Source organism: Suncus etruscus, chromosome 15 (genome assembly GCF_024139225.1).
Source record: "Suncus etruscus isolate mSunEtr1 chromosome 15, mSunEtr1.pri.cur, whole genome shotgun sequence".
Lineage (NCBI taxonomy): Eukaryota > Metazoa > Chordata > Mammalia > Eulipotyphla > Soricidae > Suncus > Suncus etruscus.
This window is the reverse complement of record NC_064862.1, coordinates 92116403-92143490: the sequence shown is the minus strand read 5'-3', so window position 1 is coordinate 92143490 and position 27088 is coordinate 92116403. Positions and strand designations below refer to the sequence as shown.

The 27088-nt window shown below is 60.7% G+C and overlaps 1 protein-coding gene across 1 annotated transcript; it reads left to right on the top strand.

Moving 5' to 3' along the window:
* Positions 1-7593: 7593 nt before the first annotated feature.
* MAST3 (microtubule associated serine/threonine kinase 3) lies at positions 7594-24792 on the top strand. The gene is made up of 26 exons (XM_049787753.1): positions 7594-7864; positions 9501-9589; positions 9669-9738; positions 9999-10077; positions 10369-10526; positions 10650-10725; positions 10850-11059; positions 11768-11869; positions 11977-12109; positions 12696-12763; positions 13301-13386; positions 14156-14364; positions 14852-14990; positions 15952-16084; positions 16176-16341; positions 16980-17081; positions 17554-17676; positions 18550-18659; positions 18927-19063; positions 19227-19471; positions 19900-20106; positions 20200-20423; positions 22317-22439; positions 22605-22741; positions 22855-23039; positions 23829-24792. Exons 1-26 carry the CDS (start codon positions 7776-7778, stop codon positions 24326-24328), a joined length of 3900 nt encoding a protein of 1299 aa, XP_049643710.1. The 5' UTR covers positions 7594-7775; the 3' UTR covers positions 24329-24792.
* Positions 24793-27088: the final 2296 nt, after the last annotated feature.

Below are 27088 nucleotides of genomic sequence, written 5' to 3'. Positions count from 1 at the left end.
GCACAGGGGGACCCCACTGGTGGGCCGGGTCCAAATAGCCCCAAGCCGGGACACTCTGATTGGCCCGGGGAGGGCCCAGCGAGGCTGGCAGGCGCTGCCACTGGCCTTTGTCCAGGCCTGGGCGGGTGTCGGGCCCGGAGCCCGGAGGAGCCCAAAGTCCGGGCCCGCTCCGGGGAGGGTCCCGCGGCCTCCCGGGTCAGGCGAGCCGGGAAAGTGTCCGAGGCTCCGGGAGCGCAGGACCCACGTGGGCGCCTCGGGGGAGGGGGAACTTACAAAGGAGGAGGCGGAGGCAGGGCTGTCAGGGAGAGGGGCGTGGCCTTCCGGAGCAGCCGGCCAATCCCTGGACGAGGCTATATCAGGAGGGCGGGGTCATACTTCACGGACAGGTCAATCGAGGCGGAGCCGTGTCGAAGGGGCGTGTGAGCTTAGGGGGCGGGACCGTGCCGGCGCAGTGGGGCCAATCCTGTCACAGGGGGTATGGCCTTCTGGGAAGAGCGAGCCAATCCCTGATGGGCACCGCTTTGGGGGTGGAGCAGTCTCAGAGCCGGAGGGGCGGGATCGTGTCGGCGAAGCAGAGCCAATCCCGTGTCGCGGGGCCGTTTCGAGGGCGGGGCTGGCTCGGAAGGCGGGCCAATCGTGAGTCGAGCCGTCTCGGGAGGGCGTGGCCTATTCAATGCGGATGGGCGTGGCCGTTCCGGAGGAGCGGGCCAATCACGCATCAGGGGTGTGGTTAACTCTATATTAGGGCTGTTTGGGGGCGTGGCTGTCCCAGAGAGGACCAACCCGAGTGGAGCCTCATTAGATGGGCGGGGTTTGTGGAAGGGGCGTGGCCGTGTCCTGTCATTTTCCTCGGGGCCGGTCCTGGGGCAACCTCCGCCCCCTTTCCGCCTGCATGCGGGGTGCGGGGACCCCGGCGCGATCCCGGGGCCCTCCGCCCGCGCCTGCTCGCCGCGTCCGCCGCCGACCCTCCCGCCGGGCCGAGCCTGCGCGCAGGAGCCGATCCCGGGCCCCGCCCCGAGGCGGACAGCGCCCTCCGCCCGGCCCTGCCCCTGGTGCCGGCCCCGCGTCCGCCCGATCGCGCCCCCGGAGAGGCTCTGGGGAGACCCGGAGGGGCCGAGGGCGCCGCCGCCACCCGGCCTCGGCATGAAGCCCCGCCGAGAGAAGCTGCATATCCCGGCGTTGACTCTCGAGTGAGTGCTCGGCTCGGGAACGGGGTGGGGGGTGCTGAGCCGGGGGTGGGGGACCGGGCAGGGGCCGACAGGCGCCCACCCGCACCCCCAAAGCCCGCCACGTCCCTCCTGCCCTGCACCTCCCCGCGCTCCAGTCATCTGGAGTTGTGCCCAGCGTGGCCGCCTCCTCCAGGAAGCCCTCTGGGGTCATCGGCCTAGCCCCGCCCTCCGCGGCCTGCGATGCCACCCAGAATCCGGGGCCTGGAACAGCTGCTCCCCGGGTGAATCTTTGGGGTCATCGCGGCCAACTCTTGCTCGCAGCCTGTCTCCGAGCACCCAGAGCCCGGCCCTGCTCAGCCCCAACAGTCCTGGAAGTCCCTGCAGCCCCGGGTCCTCCCTCAGCCTGCACCCCTGGAGGTAAGAGACCGTCACCGGGGGTCGGTGGGAGGCGGCCGGGGCGGGGTTCGGACACCTCCAATCCGCCACCCCACCCCCGCCCAGCCAACCAACAGGTGTCCGGGGCACACTGAACCAGAGCCCAAGGCCAGTGCCCAGGACAGGTGCTGGGGTTCCCAGCCTGCTCTGCGCCCTCCCCAGGCTCGGCCTCGCCTCCTGGCTGTGACCCCAGGAACCCTCCCCACACCCTGGACTCCGCCACGCCTAGCAGCCCACCTTAGGGGCCTACACGGGCTGGCGACGCTCAGAACCCAGGACAGAACCCACAGCTCAGCTCACTGGCCCCCATATTGACGCTACTCTCCAGGAGGGGAAACTGAGGCTTGGGGCCCACAGGGGCTCTGTAAACCTGCTGGTGTCCAGGCCTGGCCCTGGGGGAGGGGGCTGGCAGGGTGATGGCCACATGCGTGTGACCCCAATACAACATTGACACCGCCTGGGACAGGGAGAAGAGGGAAGGACTTGGGGGATGTCGTGGGGAAGGGACGGTGTGCGGGTTGTTTTTTACAATTTTTTCAATTTTTGGGCCATAGTTGCGGGTACACAGGGGTTCCTCCTGGCTCTGTGCTCAGGGATCACACCTGAGGCTGGCTCGAGGGACCATATGGGATGCCAGGAATCGAACCCGAGTCTGCCTGTTTAAGGCCAACATCCTCCCAGCTGTCCTTTCACTCTGGCCCCAGATGGAGATTTTGTTTTTTTTAATTACTGTGACTTTCTTGGGAGCAGATGGATGGGGATGGGGGGTGGGAGGACTGCTGGATCCTGGAAGAGTTTAGACTGGAACCGTGTTCCATTAGTATGTTGGAGGTATGCACAGACAGGCAGGGATGAGAGGGAAACTGAGGCACAGAGGGTGCCCTAGGAAGAGTCTGACTTAACCCAATCACACCATTCATTGTGTTGCTTGTCGCTGCTCCTTCCTGGAGCTGAATCGAATCCCAGCGGGTGCATATATAAACTGCATTCTCCCACTCACCTGCTGACTGTGGGGAGGTTGGAGCCCAACTTTGGGGCTCTTGTAAAGAATCCCGCAGTGCTCTCCTGGCCGCTGGGACCCCTGGGCACGATGGTGGGGGCCATTAGGGTGAGTGAGCTCATGGGCTAGGTCCTGGGGTGAGGGGAGGGACCCTCAGGAACAGCAGGTGCTTCGGGGCCCTTTTCACTGGTGGAAGCTAGGGGCAGGGGTGCAGTTTCCTCGCTCACCAGCAGGGAGTAGCAGAGCTTCGCCACCTTGAGCAAGAAACGTTTTCATTTTCATTTTTTCTTTTCTGCCTGTTTCTCTCGTATTATTATTATTTTTTTTTGTTTTTTTTTTGGTTTTTGGGCCACACCCGTTTGACGCTCAGGGGTTACTCCTGGCTATGCACTCAGAAATCGCCACTGGCTTGGGGGGACCATATGGGACGCCGGGGGATCGAACCGTGGTCCTTCCTTGGCTAGCGCTTGCAAGGCAGACACCTTACCTCCAGCGCCACCTACCCGGCCCCCTCGTATTATTATTTTATTTATTATTATTATTTTGGTTTTTGGGCCTCACCCAGCAGAGCTCAGGGGTTACTCATGGCTATCTGCTCAGAAATAGCTCCTGGGGCCCGGAGAGATAGCACAGCGGTGTTTGCCTAGCTATTTCTGAGCAGGCAGCCAGGAGTAACCCCTGAGCACCGCCGGGTGTGGCCCAAAAACCAAAAAAAAAAAAAAAAAAAAAAAAGAAAAGAAAAGAAAAAAAAATAGCTCAGGGCCGGGCGGTGGCGCTGGAGGTAAGGTGCCTGCCTTGCCTGCGCTAGCCTAGGACGGACCGCGGTTCGATCCCCCGGCGTCCCATATGGTGGCCCAAAAACCAAAAAAAAAAAAAAAAAAAAAAATAGCTCCTGGCAGGCACGGGGGACCATATGGGACACCGGGATTCTGACCAACCACCTTAGGTCCTGGGTCAGCTGCTTGCAAGGCAAACGCTGCTGTGCTATCTTTCCAGGCCCTCAGGGGTTACTCCTAACTCTGCACTTAGAAATCACTCCTGGCAGGCTCGGGGGACCGTATGGGATGCCGGGATTCAAACCACTGTCCTTCTGCATGCAAGGCAAACGCCCTGCCTCCATGCTATTTCTCCAGCCCCTCTTATTATTATTATTATTATTATTATTATTATTATTATTTTTGTTTTGTTTTGGGGTCAGACCCGGCAGCGCTCAGGGGTTCCTCCTGGTTCTATGCTCAGAAATCACTCCTGGCAGGCACAGGGGACCATATGGCATGCCGGGATTTAAACTACCATCCTTCTGCATGCAAGACAAATGCCTTACTTCCATGCTATCTCTCCAGCCCCTCATTATTTTTTTGTTTTGTTTTGTTTTTTTGGGCCACACCTGTTTAACGCTCAGGGGTTACTCCTGGCTATGCGCTCAGAAATCGCTCCTGGCTTGGGGGGACCATATGGGACGCCAGGGGATCCAACCGCGGTCCGTCCTACGCTAGCGCTTGCAAGGTAGACACCTTACCTCTAGCGCCACCTTCATTAATTTTTTTTTTGTTTTGTTTTTGGGCCACATCTGTTTGACGCTCAGGGGTTACTCCTGGCTATGCGCTCAGAAATCGCCCCTGGCTTGGGGGGACCATATGGGACGCCGCCGGGGGATCGAACTGCAGTTTGTCCTACGCTAGCACTTGCAAGGCAGAAACCTTACCTTTAGCGCCACCTTCCCAGCCCCCCTTCATTATTTTTTTAAGGCCAATACCAGCAGCGCTCAGGGGTTCCTTCTGGTTCTGCACTTGGGGACCATATGGGATGTTCAGGGGACCATATGGGATGCCAGAGATCAAACCCAGGTCCATCCTAGGTCAGCAGCATGCAAGGCAAACGCCCTACTTCTGTGCTATCACTTCATCTTTATATATATTTATATATAAATATATTTTTGGTTTTTGGGTCACACCCAACAGCGCTCAGGGGTTATTCCTGGCTCTATGCTCAGAAATCGCTCCCTGCAGGCTCGGGGGACCATATGGGATGCTGGGATTTGACCCACCATCCTTCTGCATGTAAGACAAACGCCTTATCTCCCTGCTATCTCTCCGGCCCCATCTTTATATTTTTTAAATTTTGGGTCCACACCCTGGGGCACTCAGGCATTACCCCTGGCTCTGCACTCAGGAATCACTCCTGGGCTACTCGGTGGATCATTTGGGATGGCAGGGATCAAACCCGAGTTGTCCAAGTAGGTGTAAGGCAAATGCCCTCCTTGCTGTGCTCCTACTCTGGCTTCAAGAAATATCTTAAGGGGCAGGAGAGATAGCACAGCAGCGTTTGCCTTGCAAGCAGCCGACCGAGGACCTAAGGTGGTTGGTTCAAATCCCAGCATCCCATATGGTCCCCCGAGCCTGCCAGGAGCTATTTCTGAGCAGATAGCCAGGAGTAACCTCTGAGCACAGCCGGGTGCGGCCCAAAAACCAAGGAAAAAAAAACAAACTTAAACTTGAAGAACTTGGAAAGGGACCCAGGGTAGTTCAAGATCTCCTGTCTCCCTCCTCTGCACCCGGAGATCCAGAAATGCAACCTGCTTCCTCCCCCCCAAACCTTTGCTCCTGCATCTTTATCCGAGCAATTCTGGAAGGGAAGTTCCTTTGGGCCCGCCAGCCCCAATTCAGCCTCTGAGGCTGGACCTGCCCCTCCTTAGCTCCTATTGCCTGACCAGACTGTGAAGGGTATAAAGAGGGCACGTCACACTTGCCAGGTCTGAGCTGGTGCAGTGACAGGATGAGAGGCCCCTCCTCTGGGGTACTGGGGGTGGAAGGTGGTTCTGTGTTGGTTCCTCCCAGAATGATTGTCCCAGAGCAGAACCTCCTTTTCCTGAATGGCAGCTGGCGGGAACACTCAACTAGGCCTTGAGTGCTGAGGACCTGAGGAATTGATAGGGCTGGGCCAGAGAATGACGGTACAGCAGGGAAGGCATTTGCCTTGCATGAGGCTGAGCAAAAGAATGGTTGTGGCTGGGGGCCGGAGTAATGGTACAGCGTCAAATTGGGGTTGGATTCCTGGAACTCCATATGGCTCCACCATCCCCAGATCCTGCCAGGAATTCAGGCAGGATTTCACTCCTGAGCCTCAAAACAAGCCAAAAGACACACATACACAAATTGGGAGGCTGGAGGGGTAGATAGCTGCATGCGGCTGACCCAGGTTCCATCTCCAGACCCCTGAGCACTGCTGGGCTTGATCCCTCCCTGAGCACAGAGCCAGGAGTCAACTGAGCCCTGAGCACTGCCAGGCATGATCCCTTTTCGCAGAGCACTGCTTTTGGTGTGCCCCCCCCCAACCAATGTCTATAGAATCGGATTCTGGATTTATAAGCATAGACGGGCATCCCAGAGCGCCCCAGGACAGAGGTCACGGGGTACGGTCTGTGCAGGTTGAGTGGGGGCATCGAGCTCAAAGCGGAGGATGAGGGAGAGCCGGGGTCAGGCAGCCAGGGTCCGAGCTCAGCCACGGGGGGCATTTTCCCCTCCATCCCGCCGCTGTTAGGCTGGTTTTAAACCCTGAGCTTTTTCCATAGAGGATGGATGGATCCCCAGGGCGCCGAGATGCAGTGCGGCTGCGCAGTGGAGGCGTGGCCACCGAGTGTTTGGCTACGCCCGGGGGGCGTGGCTACAGCGCAGCACCGCCCTCTGGTTTGGTGGGCGGGTTGCCCGATGGTCCTCCGTGTAGGCGTGGCCATATAGCTAGCCCCTCCCCTGGGCGGGGTTTGTTTGTATCGCTCCGCCCACCTGGATGCTTATTGGCTGGGCCTGCCCCGGGGCGGGGCACGTCCCGGGCTTGTCAGTTGCAGGTGGTGCCCGACCCTCCGCGGAGAGCAGCAGCCCAGATGGGCGTGGGAGAGGCGGCCCCGGGGATGGGGCCCGTAGGCGGTGCGAGCTCAGCCGGGACTGGGGCGCGTGGGCAGAGCCGTCCTCGGGCGCGGGTCGCTGCGTCCTCCGCGCAAGAGACGCCCGATCCCGCCCGCCCGCCTGCCTGTCTGCCCCTTGGCTCCAAAGGAACGTGCTCCCCACCATCAGCGGCGGTGCCCGGGACCCCTCGCTCCCCAAGGCCCTGGGCCTTTGGAAGGACGCTTTTGAGTTTCCTGTGTCGTCTCTGATGGGGCTCGGCGGCGAGGGAGGCACGAGCGAGGCGCCTCGCCCTACCGCTCGTCTCTGACTCGGCCCTCTCCCATGGAGCGGCCACTCGTGGTCCGGGACTGACCCGTCGGGCGTCCTTGGTGCTCCAGCGCCGCTGTGCGCACTGATGCCAACTTGAGCCCCGCCTCGCTGTGCCGCCCGCGGATCCTGGCGGGAGCAACGGTGCTCGGCGCGTTCACCCAGCTGTCTGCTTGCTGACTGCAGCTGCCGAGCATTCCCTCCATGCCAGGGGACGGCAGCGAGGCCAAATAAGCTCTCAGGGGTCCGACCCGTGCCAGACTGAGCCTCAGGACAGACACCAGGGAGGGCTTCCTGGAGGAGTGGGTGCTGTGCTGGGCCAGACAGGAAGTGCATTCCAGGCTAGGAGCTTGACGTGGCCAGGAGCCCGCCCTGGGTGGGTTTAGAGCGTCTCCCGGGCCAAGTGGGGCGAGCAAGGGTGGCACCTTGTCTTCAAAGGGACCTTAGGAAGGAAGGAAGGAAGCAAGTTGCGCTCCGAAGCCCCGCCCCGCCTCCCTGGCAACGCCCCGCCCACCGCCCGCGACCATGGCAACGCCCCGCAGCAAGCCGGGGGCCCGCCCCTTCCAGATCTGTGGCCGTAGCAACGCCACGCCCTCTCCTAGCAACGCCCCGCCCACAAACCCCGGGAGCCGCCCATGGCTTCGTGGCCATGGCAACAGCCCGCCCTCCCCTAGCAACGCCCCTCCCACAAACCCCGGGAGCCGCTCGTGGCTCCGTGGCCATGGCAACAACCCGCCCTCCCCTAGCAACGCCCCGCCCAGGGCCCGCCTCGCGCGCTTCGCTTCCGCGTGCAGGCCACGCCCCCCGCCCTCCGAGGCGGGGCTCCGAACCGAGCCGCGGGCTCCTACCCGACCGCGCCGCGCAGCGCCGCGCGCCCCCAGCCTGGCTCCGCGGGGCTCCCCGGGCCGTTCCCGCCGCCGCGGTGGGCGCTCCCGGGTCCCCGGCGGCACCAAGGGCGGCGGCATGTCCGACCCCAGCTACTGGACGGCCGTGGCGGCCCCCGGGCACCGGAGCCGCCTGGCCAAGGGCGCGCTGCTGCAGCGGTCCAAGAGGTAACAGGCGCGCGGGTGGGCGGGCGTGCGCCCCGGGGTGCCCCGGTTCTGGCGGCGTGGCGGGGGGCCCTGGCCGGGCCTCGGAGCTGCGCCTGGACTCGGCCTCGTTGATCCGATCGCTCCTCCCTGCGACTTTTGGGGGGGTCTAGGGAGTCCGGGCACATGAGGACCCTGGTGGGTGGTGGGTGGTGGATTCGAACCCAGGCCAGGAACGCCCTGATCAGAGAGCTGGAGAGGAAGAGCTCGGTGGAAAAAGTGAGGAAGGTCTGTGTGCCCGGGCCTGGGGAGCAGCCGGGAGCGGAAATGTTGGTTCAGAAGCAAACACGGGGTGCGTGCAAGTCTGGTCTGGCTGGCTGGCTGGGGAGGTTTTCCCTTTAGTTTCTGTGCACCCCCATTCCCAGTGCAGTATTGGGGAGCACAGGCAGCTATGGAGGGGACCTCAAATGCCCAGCCCAGAGCTCGGATCCCCCAGAGAAACAGGGGACCCCCGTTTCTAACCCAGGAGCTGCTTCATAACCTTGATAGTCACTTCCTGTGAGTCCTGAGCAAACCCCCAGAAGCTGCCAGGGGAGCCTCTGAGATGTTGCATTTCGTTGTTTTTCCTGAGGGGTCCCCCATGTCCACCTCCCCGTGCCCCAGCAACTGCGCAGACTGTGAATTCTCTCCGCAGGGTGCATTTGGAGGTGGTGAGGGGCTTGGTGAAGTGGGGTCCAGGTGAGGGCCTTGTGGGGCGGAGGATGTGTGAGCTGGGGCAGGGGAGAGGAGAGGAAGTTTTTGCAGAACCAGGTTTCACTTTTGCCTCCCAGCTCCCCAAAACAGGGCCCTGGCCTAGAGACTGTTGGCACGACCTCTGTGTGTTTCCTTGAGGGTAAATGGATGTTCGCCTGCCCTGGCTGTCAAATTAGAACCCGCACCCTGGCTGGGTGGTTTGGTGGTTTGGGGAACTGGCCAGGCCTTGCCTTGGTTCCCCCCCCCCCCCTTGGTGGTGGCCACGGTGCAGGGTCCTGGATGCGGGAGACAGGACAGTACCTGGTGCACCAGCAACACATATGCGTGGATGGTTCAGTGAGACTGTGCGGGGCCCAGATGGGGAAACTGAGGCCAAGGTGATGTCAGGTGCTGTCTGGGCACCCTGTCTTGGGATCTTGGGGCCTGGGGTGTATGTGTGTGTGTGATGTAGGGTGGTGGCCTGCTAACCCCGCACCCTGAGGTCCTGCACCCCTGCTCGTGCGCTCCCTCGCCCCAGCTGCCTGGAGCTGCTCGATGCGCGTTGGCGGCGCGGGCTGTGTGGGCAGCGACTCTGGCGGAGCTGCGGAGCCGTTGCTGGGCGACCGCTGTGCGGGGCGGGCGGGGAGCCCCGGTGCTCCAGTCCCAGGTTCCTTCTGCCGAGGCGGGCAGGGGCCGCGAGGGCGGGAAGAGGGCGCCTGGCTTGGAACCAAAGGTACCCAGAAATCGTGGGCACCCCCATGCGCCCTCCCTTGCCTGCTCCTGGCTTGGGGTGGGAGGTGGTGGGCCAAGTTGGGACAGACACTCCCGCCCGGCGGGGAGGCAGCTGCTGTGTGCTCAGACCACTCCTCCACCCACCCACTCCCCCTATACTCGCCCCACACAAGCCCCTGCTTTGTTCCCCCTCCAGCTGCCGCAGCGGGAACCGCAAGAGCCTCGTTGTCGGGACCCCGTCACCCACCCTCTCCAGGCCCCTGTCTCCGCTGTCTGTCCCAACTGGTGAGTGATTTGGGGCGATTAGGGGCCTATGGAGGTCCCAGCTGGACTCCGGGACTCAGTTTCCTTGCTCTCTCGACAGGTAGCAGCCCTTTGGACAGTCCCCGGAACTTCTCGGCGGTGTCTGCCCTCAACTTCCCCTTTGCTCGAAGGTAGGGGGTAGCCCTGTCTTTGTCACACGTCTTGGCTGGCTGGTGTGTTCTTGGGGGCTGGGCAGGACGTCCTCAGGGGCTGGCCACTGGAGACCTCAGTAGCTGGGATGGGAGAGTTGCTTGACAGATGGAGGCAGGGAGGACTTCCTAGAGGAGATAGCCTGTGGCCTCTTTGCCTGCCACCTGGATGGATGGAGGGTCCTTCCTCCGGCCGGCCCAGGCCCTGCTGTCCACGCCACTGTTCCTGCTTTTCTCCCCAGGGCGGACGGCAGAAGATGGTCCCTTGCATCCCTCCCATCTTCCGGCTATGGAACCAACACGCCCAGCTCCACTGTCTCGGTACTCAAAGTGTGCGGGGTTGGATGGGTGGTCAGGAGGTGGCATGAGGGAGGAACATGTCTTTGGCTGCTTACACGTTCGTTGTCAGATAATTTGGGGGCCCTGATAGAGTATTCGGGGATACACACACAAATACATACTCAGTGTGTAGGGTCAGGTCTCAGCAGAGAGGGCTGCCAGGAGCAGGCAGGGTAAGCGGGGCACTGGAGCCGGGTTTTGAGGGATGCATAGGAGCCAAGGCGCCCTCCGAACATCAGTGCATGGTCATGAGAACCCCCTTCTCCCCCACAGTCAAGCTCATCCTCCCGCGAGCGCCTCCACCAGCTCCCGTTCCAGCCAACGCCCGACGAGCTGCGCTTCCTGTCCAAGCATTTCCGCAGCTCCGAATGTGTCCTGGACGAGGAGGGTGGCCGCTCCCCGCGCCTGCGTCCACGCTCCAGGAGCCTCAGGTGGGCCAGGGCTGGGGTGGAGGGGTCCCCGCCACGGCCACCCTCAGACCCTCAGGGGCTTGCTGGAGGCGGGTGGTGCCGGGCCTCCGCCATCTGACTGTCGCATCCTTCCCTGCCCACCAGCCCAGGCCGGGCCACTGGGACTTTCGACAACGAGATCGTCATGATGAACCACGTGTACCGGGAGCGCTTCCCCAAGGTGAGCGGCTGTCCGTCTGTCCATCTGTCCATCTCTCTGTCTGTCTGTCCGGCCCTGTGGCTGGCTGATGGCTGATGGCTGACAGCTGGCACACCCACCCACCCAACCCCTTGGCCCTCTCCAGGCCACGGCGCAGATGGAAGGCCGCCTGCAGGAGTTCCTGGCCGCCTTCGAGCCCGGAGACCTGCTGGCCCTGGCCGACGGTGTCCTGGGCTTCATCCACCACCAGATCGTCGAGTTGGCCCGCGACTGCCTGGCCAAGTCCCGCGAGGCCCTCATCACTTCCCGCTACTTCCTGGAGATGCAGGAGAAGCTGGAGCGGCTGCTGCTGGATGTGCGTGGGGGCGTGGTCTCTGAGTGGGAGGAGCCTTGCTGTGGGCGTGGCTTTGGAGCAAAGCAGTCGTGGGTGGGTGTGGCCAGTGGTGGGCATGGCTGTGACACTATTAGTGGCCACCGCCTTATAAAGGCATGATATGTAGATGAAGGCGGTACCCTGTGAGTGGTGTGGCCTTTAATGGGCGGAGTTTGGCGTATGGCATGGCTTTGTGGGCATGGTCAACGATGGGCGTGGCCTGGTGCAGTGACCCTGGCCTTACAGAACGCATGATGTGTAGGTGGGCGTGGTCTCGGGAGGGCATGGTCTTTTGGTGGGAGGGGCTTGGTATGTGGGCGTGGCCTTTGATGGAAACAGACCGGCGGTGGGCGTGGTCTTTGTGGGACGTGGGTGATGAGTGGACTTGACTGTGATACTGTGATTGGTCATGAGTGGCCATGGCCTCATGAAAGGCTGATGTGTGAATGGGCGTGGCTCTGGGCGTGGCCAATCGGTGCGTGGGTGTGGCCAGTCGAATGGGTCCTTGAGAAGCTCATAATTTTCCGATGGTCCTGATCAGTGGGTATGAAGGGCCTTAGGTGGTCAAGGACACCTGAAGGACCTGGTTTAAGCGTGGCATTATTGTGGGCATGGGCATGGCCTGTGGATGAGAAGTGCCTGTTGGGCATGGTGTGGGGATCTGCACTGATGCCCTGACCCCTCCCACAGGCCCATGAGCGCTCAGACAGCGAGGAGGTAGGCTTCGTAGTCCAGTTGGTCCGAAAGCTTCTGATCATCATTTCGAGGCCTGCCAGACTCCTGGAGTGCCTGGTGGGTGTCCACAGGGCAGACCAGAGGGTTTCTCAGGGTGGGGGGCCTTGGATCCTGGGGGGCCGTGGCGTGTGCAGAGGCTTCTGAGCCGGCCTCTCTGTCTCCAGGAATTTGACCCTGAGGAGTTTTACCACCTGCTGGAGGCCGCGGAGGGCCAGGCCCGAGAAGGGCAGGGCATCAAGACAGACTTGCCCCGGTACATCATCGGGCAGCTGGGCCTGGCCAAGGACCCGTTGGAAGGTAGGCTGGGCGAGAGCGATGGTCTGGTCCCCGGGGCAGGCCTTGAACTAGCATCCCAGTTGGTTGCCCAAGGCTGCCAGGAGGGATCCCTGAGCACTGCCCAAGATCCAGCATTGGAAAAAGAAAAGGAAGAGTGGAACTGGGGACTGGAGCCCAGGTTCCATCCTGTGCCTTGTCTCTTGCCCACCTGCGGGCTGAGAATGTGGGTCAGGTTCTAGGAGCTGAACCCCAGTTGTCGGGTCTCTGGGGATCAGTGTAACTTGCACCCCATTCTGTCTGCTGACACTGGCCCAGTGTGGGTTATGAGTGGGTGAGGACCTCCTCAGCTCATATGGGGTCCCCTTCTCCCACAGAAGGCTGGGATGGGAAACAAGTGACACTGGGGTGGGAGTGTAAGGGGTGGTCCCAGGATCCGTAGTAACGCTAATGCCTGTTGAGGTGACAGCTGTGGGGTTCTTAGAGCAGCAGCGGGAGGAGGGTCTCGGGGAGTCTCCACGTCTCCAGCCCAAGAGTGGCCTTGGGAACCCCGTGACCTGTGGGTGCCTGAGAAACACATCTGAGTCAGTCTCCTTCCACATCACCGCAGAGATGGTGCCTCTGGGTCACCTGGATGACAGCAGTGGCGGACAGGCCCCAGCCCCCGAGTCCCCCGAGGTGAGCCACAAGCAGGGCTTGGTGGGCGCTGTCTGGAGCACACTCATGGCACACAGACATGAACACACTTGCACCCAGATGCATACATGTTTGTGCATGTAGTAAATGTATTTACATGTATGTGTGGTCATATAAGGCACATGTACATATATTGTATATTTGCACACACATACAAACACCATCTGCTTTTGTGCAAGCTAGACCTGGAGAGGCACTAGGATTTTGGCTGAGGCTTTGCCTGTAGTAGATACATGATAGAGCCACGGTTGGTGGGGTAGGCGGGCAGACAGTGAGGAAAATAGGCTTTCCAGGCCTGGCATGACTAGAGGGACAACTACCTGGGTGGGCTTTGCGGGATGACAGGAATTTTCTTGCACCCAAAGTTGAGTCTGTGAAGCTGACGGGAGGAGCAAGGGGCAGTTTGCAGCGTCAGTAGATGGGATGTGGAGCACACAGGGAGCCTGGCCTGGAGTGCAGGGGCCCTGAGCTCTTCCTGCAAATACCTCCTTTCCCCTAAAACCTGACCTTCCCCTCTAGAACCGGGCGCTGGTCGGCCAGTGTCGGAGGAAACCCTGTGAGAATGACTTTGAGACCATCAAACTCATCAGCAACGGGGCCTACGGGTGAGTCCTGAGCCAGAGCCCATTGCTCAGGGGGCCACAGGGCAGACGCCAGTCAGTGGGGGGTTTGGACAACCAGCTCTCCTAGCTCTGGGCTGGGGGTCTGGGGCAGCTGCAAGGAGGCACAAGGCGACCCCCCTCACTGGACTCCCATCCGGGTATTGTCTCAGTTGGGTTTTTCATGGCTTTGCCAGAATCATTTTTTTTTTTTGAGTTTTTGTTTTTTGTTTTGGTTTTTGGGTCACACCCGGCAGTGCTCAGGGGTCACTCCTGGCTGTCTGCTCAGAAATAGCTCCTGGCAGGCACGGGGGACCATATGGGACACCGGGGTTCGAACCAACCACCTTTGGTCCTGGATCGGCTGCTTGCAAGGCAAACACCGCTGTGCTATCTCTCCGGGCCCTTTTTTTGTTTTTTGTTTTGGTTTTTGGGTCACACCCGGCAGTGCTCAGGGGTTACTTTTTTTGAGTTTTTGGGCCACACTGCAGTGCTCAGGGCTGACTTCTGGCAGTGCTTGGGGGACCCTGTGGGATGCCGAGATCGAACCTGGGTTGGCCACATAGAAGGCGAGCAACCTCCCCACTGTCTAGTCACTCCATCTCCCAGAATCATCTGTGGCTACTTGGGGGTCACCTGTACCCCAATGTTGCTCACGACTCATACCCTGCAGAAGTCCAGTTACCATCTGAGCTTGGAGCTGGCCTCAGTGACAGTGACACCCCCAGCCACTTTACTGTCCCCTCCTCTCCCTGCCCCTCATTGCTCCCTGCAGCGCCGTCTACCTGGTGCGGCACCGCGAGACCCGCCAACGCTTCGCCATCAAAAAGATCAACAAGCAGAACCTGATCCTGCGCAACCAGATCCAGCAAGTGTTCGTGGAGCGCGACATCCTCACCTTCGCCGAGAACCCCTTCGTGGTCAGCATGTTCTGCTCCTTCGAGACCAAGCGGCACCTCTGCATGGTCATGGAGTACGTGGAAGGTGAGGCTGGGCCAGCCGGAGCGGGGCTCTGGGGCTCCCAGACACGCCTTTGGTTTGGGGTTTGGGTTTGGGGGAATCGGCTCCCCGGACTGGTGCTCAGGGATCTCTCCTGATGGTACTCACGGAACCCCTAAAGGGTGCTGGGGATTGAACCCGGGTCCGCCGCATGCAAGGCAAACCACCTACCTGCCCACTGGACTCTCGCTCCGGCCCTCCATTCTTCCCTTTCCTTTTGATTCTGACTCCTGGCTCTGACTTCAGGGATCCCTCCCGGCAACCGAGGGACCCTCTGGGCTGCCAGGGATGGAACCCAGCCCTGGCAGGTGCAGGGCGAGGCCTGGGCCCTCCCGCCTCCCTAGAGCCGCCTTTGAGGGGCCCCTGCTGGGCAGCAGCTGCGGGCCCTTCCCATGCCCTGCCCTGGCCTGCCCTGCCCTGGCCTGGCACCCAGCAGCCGGCCTGAGCCGCCGCCCCCACTCCCGCCCCGCAGGCGGCGACTGCGCCACGCTGCTCAAGAACATGGGCCCGCTGCCCGTGGACATGGCGCGCATGTACTTCGCCGAGACGGTGCTGGCGCTGGAGTACTTGCACAACTACGGCATCGTCCACCGGGACCTCAAGCCCGACAAGTGAGCATGCGCGGGGTGGGGTGGGGCGGGGCTCGGATTGGGCGGCCTCTACCGAGGGGCGGGGCTTGTGAGTGGGCGGGGAGTGCAGGCGGGTGGGATGGTTAAGGGGCGGAGCTAGCAGGTGTGGTTGTCACTGAATGGGGCGGGGCTTCCAGCGGGAGTGGGGCTTGTCAAGGGGTGGACTGAGTGGGCGGGGCTTGTGGGTCAGGTGAGACTTCTAATAGGGTGTGGCTTGTGGATGAGGGCGGGGCTCCGGGTTAGGGGCGGGGAATAGGATAAGACTTTGATTTGGCGAAGCAGGTTGGTAGGCCTCGCTTGGGGAGCGGGGAGCGAGCGGGCTAATGGGCCATGGGGTGGTAGTGGGCGGGGCATGGATATGGGTGGGCCTTGCCCAAACAAGGCATGGCTTGTGAGTGGGGCGTGGCTTGTGGGTGGGACAAGGCTCTGATTCGGTGGGGCTGTTTGGTGGGCGGAACGTGTGCTTGCCAGGGCCTATCAGCAATGGGCAGTGATGGGCGGGGCTTGTAGCTAAATGTGGGTTGTGATTGGGGAACGGCTTTGTGGTTGGGCGGAGCTTGTGGATGTGGCTTGTGGATAAGGAGGAGCTTGCGGGCAGGGGCGGGGCTTGTGACTTGGGGCTTGGTCCGAGTGTGCAGTTGGGGCCGGGTGGGGCCCAGGGGGAGGGCTGGGGCAGGGGTGCCGATGGGGGTGCCTGCTGAGCGGATAGAGCGAAGACAGGTGCCGATTCCGTCTGCCTTCGCAGGCAGGTGGGCAGGTGGGGTCTTGGTTCCCCGATGACGTGAAAGTAGGTGTTCAGTGACGTCGCCCCATGTGGATTCTCCTAGTCAGAGTTTTGGGGCCACCTCTGGGTGCCTCATGGCTGGAAGGTACCCCCGCGGTGCCAGGGGACCCTGGGGTGACCCCCTCCCTCCCTCCCTGAGTCCCCTCTCCCCGCCCGCAGCCTGCTCATCACCTCGCTGGGCCACATCAAGCTGACGGACTTCGGCCTGTCCAAGATCGGGCTCATGAGCATGGCCACCAACCTGTACGAGGACCACATCGAGAAGGACACCCGAGAGTTCGTGGACAAGCAGGTGGGCGGGCTGGCTGGGCCTCCCCTGGGCTCTCGGAAGCCGGCCGGATCTCAGTTTCCCCGACGCCTCCCCTCCCCTTCCCCTTCCCCAGGTGTGCGGCACCCCGGAGTACATTGCGCCCGAGGTGATCTTTCGCCAGGGCTACGGCAAGCCCGTGGACTGGTGGGCGATGGGCGTCATCCTGTATGAGTTCCTAGTGGGCTGCGTGCCCTTCTTCGGGGACACGCCCGAGGAGCTCTTCGGCCAGGTGGTCAGCGGTGCGTGGTCTTCCCTCCGGGCTAGGGCTGGGAGTACTGCCCGGGGAGCCCAGCAAGCCTTTAAAAGTGCCAGTGTAGGGTCCGGAGCAATAGCACAGCGGGGAGGGCGTTTGTCTTGCACACAGCTCCCCGGCATCCCCTATATCCCTGCCAGGAGTGGACCCTGAGCACTGCTAGGTGTGGCCCCAAAAAACAATAAATAAATGAACGGGCCTGGAGGGATAGCACAGCGGCGTTTGCCTTGCAAGCAGCCGATCCAGGACCAAAGGTGGTTGGTTTGAATCCCGATGTCCCATATGGTCCCCCGTGCCTGCCAGGAGCTATTTCTGAGCAGACAGCCAGGAGTGACCCCTGAGCACCGCCGGGTGTGGCCCAAAAACCAAATAAATAAATAAATAAATGAACAAGGCCACCCAAATGGGCGTCAGAGATAGCGCAAGATGCTGGGGTTCAAGCCAGGGACCCACCTCACATGGTTTCTACTCCCCAGCGCTGAAAAGACCAGTGTTGCCTGGAGTGACCAAACCCCAGACTCCCTAGCACACTGGTGACCCGTCCCATAAATGCCCAAGAGAAGCAGGCAGAAGGGCTGAGCTCAGGGCACAGTGTGGGAAACTGACCTTCGGCTCATCTTGTAGATGAGATCATGTGGCCAGAGGGGGATGAGGCCCTGCCCGGGGATGCCCAGGACCTCATCACCCGGCTGCTCCGCCAGAACCCGCTGGACCGTCTGGGCACTGGTATGTCGTAGTATGATCACGATGTGGGCTCTGGGAAGAGGGATGCTATAGCAGGGGCTTTGAAGGATGCCTAGGAATTTGCTGGGAGTGCTGTATACTAAACCTCAGGAATAGTAGATAGCTGGCACAGGTGTGAGTCTGCTCTTAGGGGCCCTGTATTCTGAGGTCCACAGAGTTGGGGGGGTCTATATTCTGAGGTGCAAAGAGGCACAGTCTTATGAAATTCTCAATCCAAGTTCTCCCAGTTGCCTGGTGTTCACTCAGGGCCGGCTGCCACCGCCCGATGGGTGTTTTCCTGCAGGCAGCTCCCCTGGGAGAAGTCATGGAGGACTCTCACATCCTTGGGGTTCCTCACTCAGTCTCCCAAGCAGGACGGGGGGTGCCCTCAGTGCTGGTCTCTGCCCTGTGACAGCATGGAGGGGCAACAGGGAAAGGACGGACCCTGGGTCTGACCTCCCCTTGTTGTATGTAGGTGGCACCCCCGAGGTGAAGCAGCACCCCTTCTTCCGCTTGCTGGATTGGGCCGGGCTCCTGAGGCACAAGGCGGAGTTTGTGCCACAGCTGGAGGCGGAGGACGACACCAGCTACTTTGACAGTACATGGGGCCCATGGGGCAGGATGGTGGGGCAGGACTGGACAGGGTGGGAAGGACTTTCCGGACGGGGCGTCTGCCCAACCTCACCAAGCCTCGCCCTGGAGCTGTGACTTCCTGAGCTTTCCGAGAAGCCCGGCATGACCCGGTCCGGTCCTCCTCACCCCCCTCCATGCATCACTGGGATTTCCTGAGCATCCAGCATGGCCCAGGGACCCCCACAGAGCCAAATCCTGTGGCCTGGATGGACACACAGCAGGGAGGCCTCACCCTGCCTAGGAGGACCCCAACCTCATACGTTCTCTGCCCACTCAGGGTCCATTAGCACCCTTCCTGGGGGTCCACAGCCTCTTCTTGACTGGGGAGGGTTAGGCGTAGTTTTCTGGAATCGAACCCTATGTCCCTGAGGGTTTCTTTTCTTTTGTTTTTGTTTTGTTTTTGGGTCACACCCGGCAGTGCTCAGGGGTTCCTCCTGGCTCTATACTCAGAAATCGCTTCTGGCAGGCTCGGGGGACCATATGGATGCCGGAGTTTGAACCACTGTTCTTCTGCGTGCAAGGCAAATGCCATGCCTCTGTACTATCTCTCTGGCCCATTTCTGAGGGATTCTGGGCCACACCTGGGGCCGCGCTCAAAGGGTTACTGGGCTCAGAAATCGCTCCTGGCAGGCTTGGGGGACAGACACTATGGGATGCCAGGGATCGGACCTGGGTCAGCTGTGTGCAAAGCAAACACTCCCTGCTGTGCTGTTGCTCTGGCTCCCATAGGAGATGTTTCTTTAAGTTCGTGCAAACTCTACTGGGCTTTCATTTTCTTCTGGGACCTGACCCCCCAACCCCGAGAGAGGCCCCCAACTCAGCACATTCCTCCCTGCAGCACGCTCTGAGAGGTACCGGCACGTGGGCTCCGAGGATGAGGAGACCAATGATGAGGAGGCGTCCGCCGACATCCCCCAGTTCTCCTCCTGCTCCCACCGCTTCAGCAAGGTGGGCTGTCAGGAGGAGGTGGCGGGATTGGTTTCAGGGGCTTGGAGGTGCAGTTCGAGACCACAACAGAGCCACAGGAGGGCACTGGGCTGGCACACGGCCCACCAGGGCAGGATCCCGGCACCCCATAGAGTGCCCCAAGCAAGAGGGATTCACGAGCTTCAGTTTTCACCACTATTGTTTTTTGTTTTGTTTTGTTTTCTTTTGGGGCCACATCCGGAGGTGTTCAGGGAGACTCCACGACCGTAGCTCTCTTCTTGCCCCCAGGTCTACAGCAGCTCCGAGTTCCTGGCCGTCCTGCCCACCCCAAACGTGGTCGAGAGGACTCTCAGCGTGGACCGCGAGGATCCCTGGGACCGCAGCGAGGTGGACTTGGGCCGGCGCAAGAGCAGTGCCGAGATCCGGTGGGTGGGCGGGGAGCGGGGGGGGGGCCAACCTTATAAAGTGGGCATGGGGAGCGGGGTTTGCAGCATGAATAGGAACTTTCTGGGCAGCCTGAACTCACTTTGGTCTTGGCACTGAGTCCAGGCCTCGTGGGGGGCTGACTCGTACTCGTCCCCCTGGCAGGTTTCGTCCCAGCCCATCCTCAGGTGCCTCAGGCCCCTCCTCCTCCTCACAGCCCGAACGGGGCCCCAGCCCGTCTTTCCTGAACACCATCAGCCTGGACACCATGCCCAAGTTTGCCTTCTCCTCCGAGGATGAGGCCACGGGCCCAGCCCCGGGCGGTCCCCAAAAGCCTGTCTTTATTCTGGGGGATTCTGAGCCGCTCCCTGGGACCAACCCTGGGGTGTCAAAACCCTTGAACCTTTCAGGTAGGTGAAATCTTGAGAAGTTTCTCCCAGGGGCTGTTTGAGATGGGTTTTCTTTTTTGTTTTGTTTTGTTTTTGGGTCACATCGGCTGCACTCAGGGGCTCCTTCTGGCTCTACACTCAGAAATCGCTCCTGGTAGGCTCGGGGGAGTATATGGGATGCCAGGATTCAAACCACCGTCCTCCTGCATGCAAAGCAAACGCCTTACCTCCATGCTATCTCTCCGGCCCATGAGATGGGTTTTCAAGGGTGCATAGGAGTTTGTCAGTCATTGAAGCAAAGCTAGAAGATAGAGGAGCCTCCGGCCTCTGCTTGGCTGGAAAATTGGGGGACTGGGACAGTTTCCTTGAAGAGTTTCTCTTGAGAGCCGGGCCTGATTTGGGGTGGGGGCGGGAGGTGGGGCCTGGCTGACTCCCATCTTTGCCCCCAGCGGAAACGGCCGCTCTCAGCCATGCCCGCCTACGGAGCAACAGCACCGGCGCCCGCCACTCCACTCCTCGGGCCATCGACGCTGCCCGGGGCCGCCGGCTGGGTGCCCCCCGCGATCCGGGCGGCGACAAGGCCAGGGCAGGGGCGTCAGGGGGCCGCGTGCCCAAGTCGGCGTCCGTGTCTGCCCTGTCCCTCATCATCACGGCAGGTAGCCCGGGAGCCCTGGGAGCTGGGGCGGTGGCAGGGCCCGGCTGGGCCCTCCGAGGCGTGCCCCGACCTGACCCGTCCCTCTGTCCCGCAGACGACGGCAGCGGCGCCCTCATGAGCCCCCTGTCCCCGCGCTCGCTCTCGTCCAACCCGTCATCCCGGGACTCGTCCCCGAGCAGGGACCCGTCCCCCGTGTGCGGCCCCCTGCGCGCCCCGATCGTCATCCACAGCTCGGGCAAGAAGTACGGCTTCAGCCTGCGCGCCATCCGAGTCTACATGGGCGACAGCGACGTCTACACCGTGCACCATGTGGTCTGGGTGAGCCAGGCGCAGTGGGCCTGGGCGGGGAGCAAGGCGGAGGCAGGCCCTGGGCGCAGATGAGGCTGTGGGCGTGGCCCTGGATTCAAATTAGGGTGTGGGCGTGGCCCTGGATGCAGATGCGGGTGTGGGTGGGGTTATGGTGCAAATTGCTGGGTTACATATGCTGATCACGGTATGGGCAGGGCCTGGTTACAGATGAGAGTGTGGGTGGGGATATGGATGCAAATGAGAGTGTGGTCAGGGCTCTAGATGCAGATGAGGGTGTGGGTGGGGCAATACATGCAAATTGGGGTGTGGGTGGAGCCATGGGTGCAGGTGTGGGCGGGGTTATAATGCAAATTTCTCAGTTATATATGCTGATCATGGTATGGACAGGGACTGGTTACAGATGAGGGTGTGGGCTGGGCTCTGATGCCAATTGCAGGGTTATATATGCAGATCAGAATGTGGGTGGGGCCATGGATGCAGATGAGGTTGTGGCCAATGAAACACATTGGTGGGCGTGGCCACAGACACAGATCAGGGTGTGGGTGGGGTTATATATTCAAATTTGGGCAAAAGCAGGGTGTAGGGATTACAGAAGCAAATCTGGGCGGGGCAATACATGCAAATAAAGGTTTGGGCGTGCCATGGATTCAGTTTGGGCCGTGTATGGATGCAGATAAGGAAGTGGGTGGGGTTATCATGCAAACCAGGGTGTGGGCAGCGTTGTATATGCTGATCAGGGTATGGGTGGAGCCCTGGATGTAGGTGAGGGTGTGGGTGAGGCCAAGGAAGCATATCAGGGTGTGGGTGTAGCTATGGGTGCAAATCAAGGTGAGGGCAAGGGCCTGGATGCATATCAGGGTGTGGGAGGGGTTATACATGCAGATCAGAGCCTGGGTGGGATTAATTATGCAAATACAAGTACATTGGGTCCCAGGGTCCCCGATCTAGGTGTGTACAGGGCCACTGGGTGGGCCTGTTGGGTGGTGGGCGTCACATGATGGGCTGCTCAGAAGGTGCATCTGGGCATTGGGGGTGTCTGGGGCACAGGATATGAAGGAGCATGGGAAGGCTATGTGTGGTGCCGGGTGCTGGGTTCTGGGTGGGTACGGGGGTGGAAGAGGGAACTGGGTGCAAGTGGGTGGCTGTGGGTAAGGAACGGGGAGCACTGCGGCTGTGGGTGTGGGGGTAGGGAGGTTTTGTTGGGTGTGGGAGCAGAAACATCCTGGGGCACAGCTGGGGCTCGCTGGGTTGGGGCTGCTCAGGACAGGGGCAGCCTTACATCTAGGGTTCCCTGCCCCACCACACCCCTCATCGGAACTTTTTGTTGAGGGGAGCTGAGCCACATCCTGTGGTGCTCAAAAGGAGCTATTCTGGGCCCGGAGAGATAGCACAGCGGTGTTTGCCTTGCAAGCAGCCTATCCAGGACCTAAGGTGGTTGATTCGAATCCTGGTGTCCCATATGGTCCCCCGTGCCTGCCAGGAGCTATTTCTGAGCAAACAGCCAGGAGCAACTCCTGAGTACCACCGGGTGTGGCCCAAAAAAAAAAAAAAAAAAAAAAAAAGAAGCTATTCTGGCTATGCACTCAGAGACCATTTGTGGCGGTGCTCTGGGGAACATATGGGATGTGGGAGATCGAACCCTGGCTCTCCACTACCAAGCAAAGACCCCTTCCCCCATGCTGTCCCTTCACTCTGGTCCCAGAAGCTGGGTTTTTTGGTCTCAGGAACAGCAGCCAGTGAACATATGAGAGTTTTCAGGGCTGCGTGGGGAGCTGGACACCCCGGATATCTTGGGGCTTAGCGGGAGAGACAGAGATGAGAGACCCCGCCTGAGCTCCAGGCTGAACCTTTCTTTATCTCCTGGTCGGGTCGGGGAAACTGAGGCCTGTGTCTGTCCCCCAGAGCGTGGAGGATGGGAGCCCCGCCCAGGAGGCCGGGCTGCGGGCAGGGGACCTCATCACGCATGTCAATGGCGAGTCGGTCCTGGGGCTGGTGCATATGGACGTGGTGGAGCTGCTGCTGAAGGTACAGTACACCCCAGACCCGAGTACGTGGGTGCCAGCCCAAATCTGTGTGCCCTGGCTCTGCGCGCCCACCCCGCTGTGTTTGGGGAGTTGCGTTGTGGGTCCATGGTGACCTCCCGGGGTGCGGCTGGCTCCCGGGGCCACCCCTGTCTGTCACACCCCACAGAGTGGAAGCAAGATCACGCTGCGCACCACGGCCCTGGAGAACACGTCCATCAAGGTGGGGCCTGCGCGCAAAAACGTGGCCAAGGGGCGCATGGCACGGCGGAGCAAGCGCAGCCGCCGGCGGGAGACGCAGGACCGGTAGGGAGGGACAGACAGAGGGATGGAGGGAGGGGGCCCTGGGCCAGGACTGGGCTGGATCCCAGCGTCCCCCCCTGCACCCCACGCTGAGCTCCCCACTGCCCACCGCACAGTCGCAAGTCCCTGTTTAAGAAGATCAACAAGCAGACGTCGTCCGTCCTCCACACCAGCCGCAGCTTCTCCTCCGGCCTCCACCAGTCCCTGTCGTCCAGCGAGAGCCCTTCCGGCTCCCCGACCCACAGTCTGTCGCCCAGCCCCACCACCTCCTGCCGAAACCCCGCGCCCGACGCCCCCGCAGGTGGGCACCCCTCCCCTGCCCAGGGAAGAGGGGGCCAAGGGAGGAAGGGATGCAGCTGGCAGCCAGGGATGATGGTGCCTGACTGGACTCACACAGCTGCTCTCTGGGGCCAGGATCTGGGTGGGGCAAGGGGGCACAGGCTTAGAGGTCTGGGGACAGTGGCTGGGTGGTTGGAGCAGGTGGAGGGTCTGAATGACTCCTTTATCTGAGGAGTCTTAGGGGCGTGGGCCCTGAGGCATTGGTGGATGAATAGGAGTTCATCAAATCCAGCCCAACCTCAGTCAGCATCCTGTACAGGGAATCAGACAGATAGCACAGCCGGAAGGATGCTTGGCTTGCATGTGGCTGGCCCGGGTTCAATTACTGGCATCCCATAGGATCCCCTGAGGCAGGAGTAAAAACTGAGCACTGCCGGGTGTGACCTGAAACCAAAAAAAAAAAAGATTAAAAGCAAAATAAATATCCTGTCCAAACCACAGTCGGCAGGAAACAGGTCTGAGGAGTGGCCCCTAGGGAGGATGTGGCTTTGACAGCCAGAGTGTCCCCGAGCACCAGGAGCCAGAGCACTGTGGATGTGGCAGACCCGGGCTCAATCCTTGGCATCCCTAGGGATCCCTGAGTGTAGAGCTGGGAGTCATTCCTGAGCACAGACTCAGGAGTGACCCTCAAGCGCAGAGCCAGGAATAACCCCCGAGCACTGAAGGGTGTGTCCCCCCAAAATAAAACCACCAAAGGAAATAAAACCGAGGTTCAAGCGGGCCTGAGACCGGCCTGTCCCATTCCCTGCAGACACCTCGTCCCCACCCAGCGTGTCCCCGGTGTCCAGCAGCCCCGCCTCGCCCGCCACGGCCAGCCATGCGCGGCCCAGCTCCCTGCACGGTCTGGTCAGCAAGCTGGGCCCCCCACGGCACAAGACGGGGCGCCGCAAGTCCACCAGCAGCATCCCGCCGTCCCCGCTGGCCTGCCTGCCTGTGGCCAGCACAGCGCCCCGCGCACCCTCCCCGCTGCCCGGGCACCCCTTGGTGCCCGCCCGCTCCCCCAGGCTGCGCCGGGGCCAGTCGGCTGACAAGCTGGGCTCGGGGGAGCGGCTGGACGCCGAGTCGTCGGGGCGCCGGGGCGCGGGTGGCACCCGGGCCGGGCAGGACTCGGAGCTGGTGGTGATGCGACGGCTTCACCTGTCGGAGCGTCGCGACTCTTTCAAGAAGCAGGAGGCCGTGCAGGAGGTGAGTTTCGATGAGGAGCCCACAGGGTCCAACGCCAGCAGCCCGCCCCAGGCCGCCCAGGACTGAGCCCCGGCCCGGGCACCCCTGGAACGATGGTCCACGCAAAGGGACACCTGGATTGATGGAGGATGGACTTGTGGGGCCTGTGGAAGCTCCCCGACACCCAGGTCCCGCCTGGGGCCTGCAGGACAGTGCAGATGCCGACGGCCATTCTCCAAGTTCTGGAAGCGCCGTCCAGGCGTGCGACAGAGACAGATGTGTTGTAAATAGCGCTAATGTCCCCCACCCCTGGCCAAAAATGCCCCACGACTAATTTATTACTTTTTATAAGTGACAGCCAGGCTGATTCGATCTGCTAAAGACACACTGTTCAGGGTCGTTCAAGCCTGGGACACCCACCCACCCACCACCACCCCATCACCCCGTTTGACAAACTCGCCTTCCCACTCTCCACCCAGGCCCAGAAAGAAGGAAGGAAGCCTCTTTGGGCGCAGCCCCTCCTGTGTGTGTTCGTGTTTTCTGGTTGGTCTGTGTGTGTGTGTGTGTGTGTGTGTGTGTGTGTGTGTGTGTGTGTGTGTGTGTTATCTGGTTCCACTCAGTCTCCATCTTTGGCTACACATGTCCACGCTCGAGTCACATGGTTGCCCAATGAAGGAAGGGCTCCTTGCCACTGGCAGAGCTTCCACCCCTGGCAGCCTGGCACACTTTGCAGGCTTCAGCCCAGAAGAAGGGGCTGTGGATGTGGTGGCTGGGGCTTTGCTGAATGCATAAGAGTTTGCCAGCTCTCAGCAAACTTCTTTTGTTTCTAACCTGTTCCTGGGGGATTGAGGGGAGGGGGTCCCTCTTCGTGATACTTCCCTAGGGGACACATGTCAAGGGCGAAAACCCAAGGGGGCGGAGCGGTGGCGCAAGCAGTAGGGCATTTGCCTTGCATGCGCTGACCTAAAATGGACCACAGTTCAATCGCCTGACATCCTTTATGATCCCCCGAGCCAGGAGCGATTTCTGAGCACATAGCTGGGAGTGCCCCCCCCCCAAAAAAAGGGCGAAAACCCATGTGGGAAAGACCTGGAGTTGGTCTTTGGTGTTCATGTCCCCCCCACATATGTGCCTCAGTTTCCTCGTGTTTACAGATCATCACAAGGCCTGTTTTTTGAAACACTCACTTGTGTGTGCCAAGCGCTTTTTGTCTCGGCTTTCTGCCCCATGCCTGGCCCTCCTGGAAAGGCAGGAGAAAGACATCCCCGTCTCACGGGCAGTGTGTGGAGGCCACACGGCAGGCAGAGGCGTGGCCAGCCCTTTCCTGGCCAGGCCCTGCTGAGGACTGTCCCAGGAGGTTGGGGACACCCAGCCTGCTCCCCTGCTGTGGCAGAGGCCTATATCCCCAACTGGGAATGCCCACCCAGCCCTGTCTGGCAGCGGAGGGGGCAGGGAGACAAGCCCCCCTGCATGGCTTCCTCCCGCCTCCTGCTGTGGACTGACTGACCATGAATAAAATCTCACTTGACAAAGAGGAGGTTCCCCGTCTGGGTTTGTGAGGGGCCAATAAGGAAGGACAGTTGTCTTGCGGCGTTAACCTGGGTCCAATCCTTGGCATCCCATAGGGTTCCCTGAGCACCACCACAAGTGATTGCTGAGCGCAGGTCCAGGAGTTAATTTTGAGCATTGCTGGATGAGGCCACACACACACACACACACACACACACACACACGGACATAGGAAGGAAGGAATAGAAAGTTTTTGGATGAGAACATGACACAGCCTTGAAGTGGATTCTGAAGGTAACATAGGAGTTCACCAGGGAGCACTCTGTGCTCCCCGTCATAGGCGCTGCTCTTTATTTCTTTCGTTTTCAGTTTTGGGGTCACTCCTGCTTTCCCTGCCTCCGTGATATTGCTCTGGGGACCATGTAGAGATATGGGGACTCAACTGGGTGCAATGTCTCCGCAAGGCCAGCTCATGCCCCCAAACTGTCTCCCAGCCCCAGTCCTTTTGACCTCATTTGGGGCACTGGAGAAAGACAGCTGGGGGAAGGGGGCTGGCCTTGCACCCAGATTCCATCCTTAGCACCCTATGGTCCCCTGAGGACTGCCAGGAATGATTCCTGAGCACAGTGCCAGGAGTAAACCCCAAGGACTCTCGGGTGTGGCCTAAAATTTTAATTTTATTTAGGCTATTACAGGGGTGGCGAACAAGTTAGACACAAAGAGCCAAAATTTTAAACTGTGAGAGTCAGAGCCACACCACGCAGTGACCTGCCAAAACAAACACACAAAAGCATGTTCTTTTAACAATAATATATCAAACACATATTGCATTTTGCCATTTTGAGTGAGGGTCAAATTCCTGTTGGCCACCCCTGGCCTTTTTTATTTGGCTTTTTGGGCCACATCCGGCGGCGTTCAGGGGTTCCTCCTGGCTCTGTGCTCAGAAATCTCTCCTGGCAGGCTCAGGGGACCACATGGGATGCTGTGGATCGAACCCACGTTCATCCTGGGTCAGCCGCATGCAAGGCAAACGCCCTCCTGCTGTGCCGCCACTCTAGCCCCTAAAGAAAACATTTTAAATAAAATTTTATTGGGACGCCGCTGCTTGTGGGGCGATGAGGGGAGACTGGAACCCCGAGCCCTCCCAGAGCCAGAATCCATCCCCAGGTTGGGCCAGTCAATGCGGGGTCCATCCATTCGGCCTTTTCCGGAATCGCTCGGGCGGCTCCGAGCCTGCCCGAAGGCTCTCGGCTCTTTCCGTCGCCGCTAGGCCCCGCCCCCGCCCCCCCGGGGGACGGCCGAGACCTTCGGCTTTCGCGAGAGCACCTTTCGGCTTTT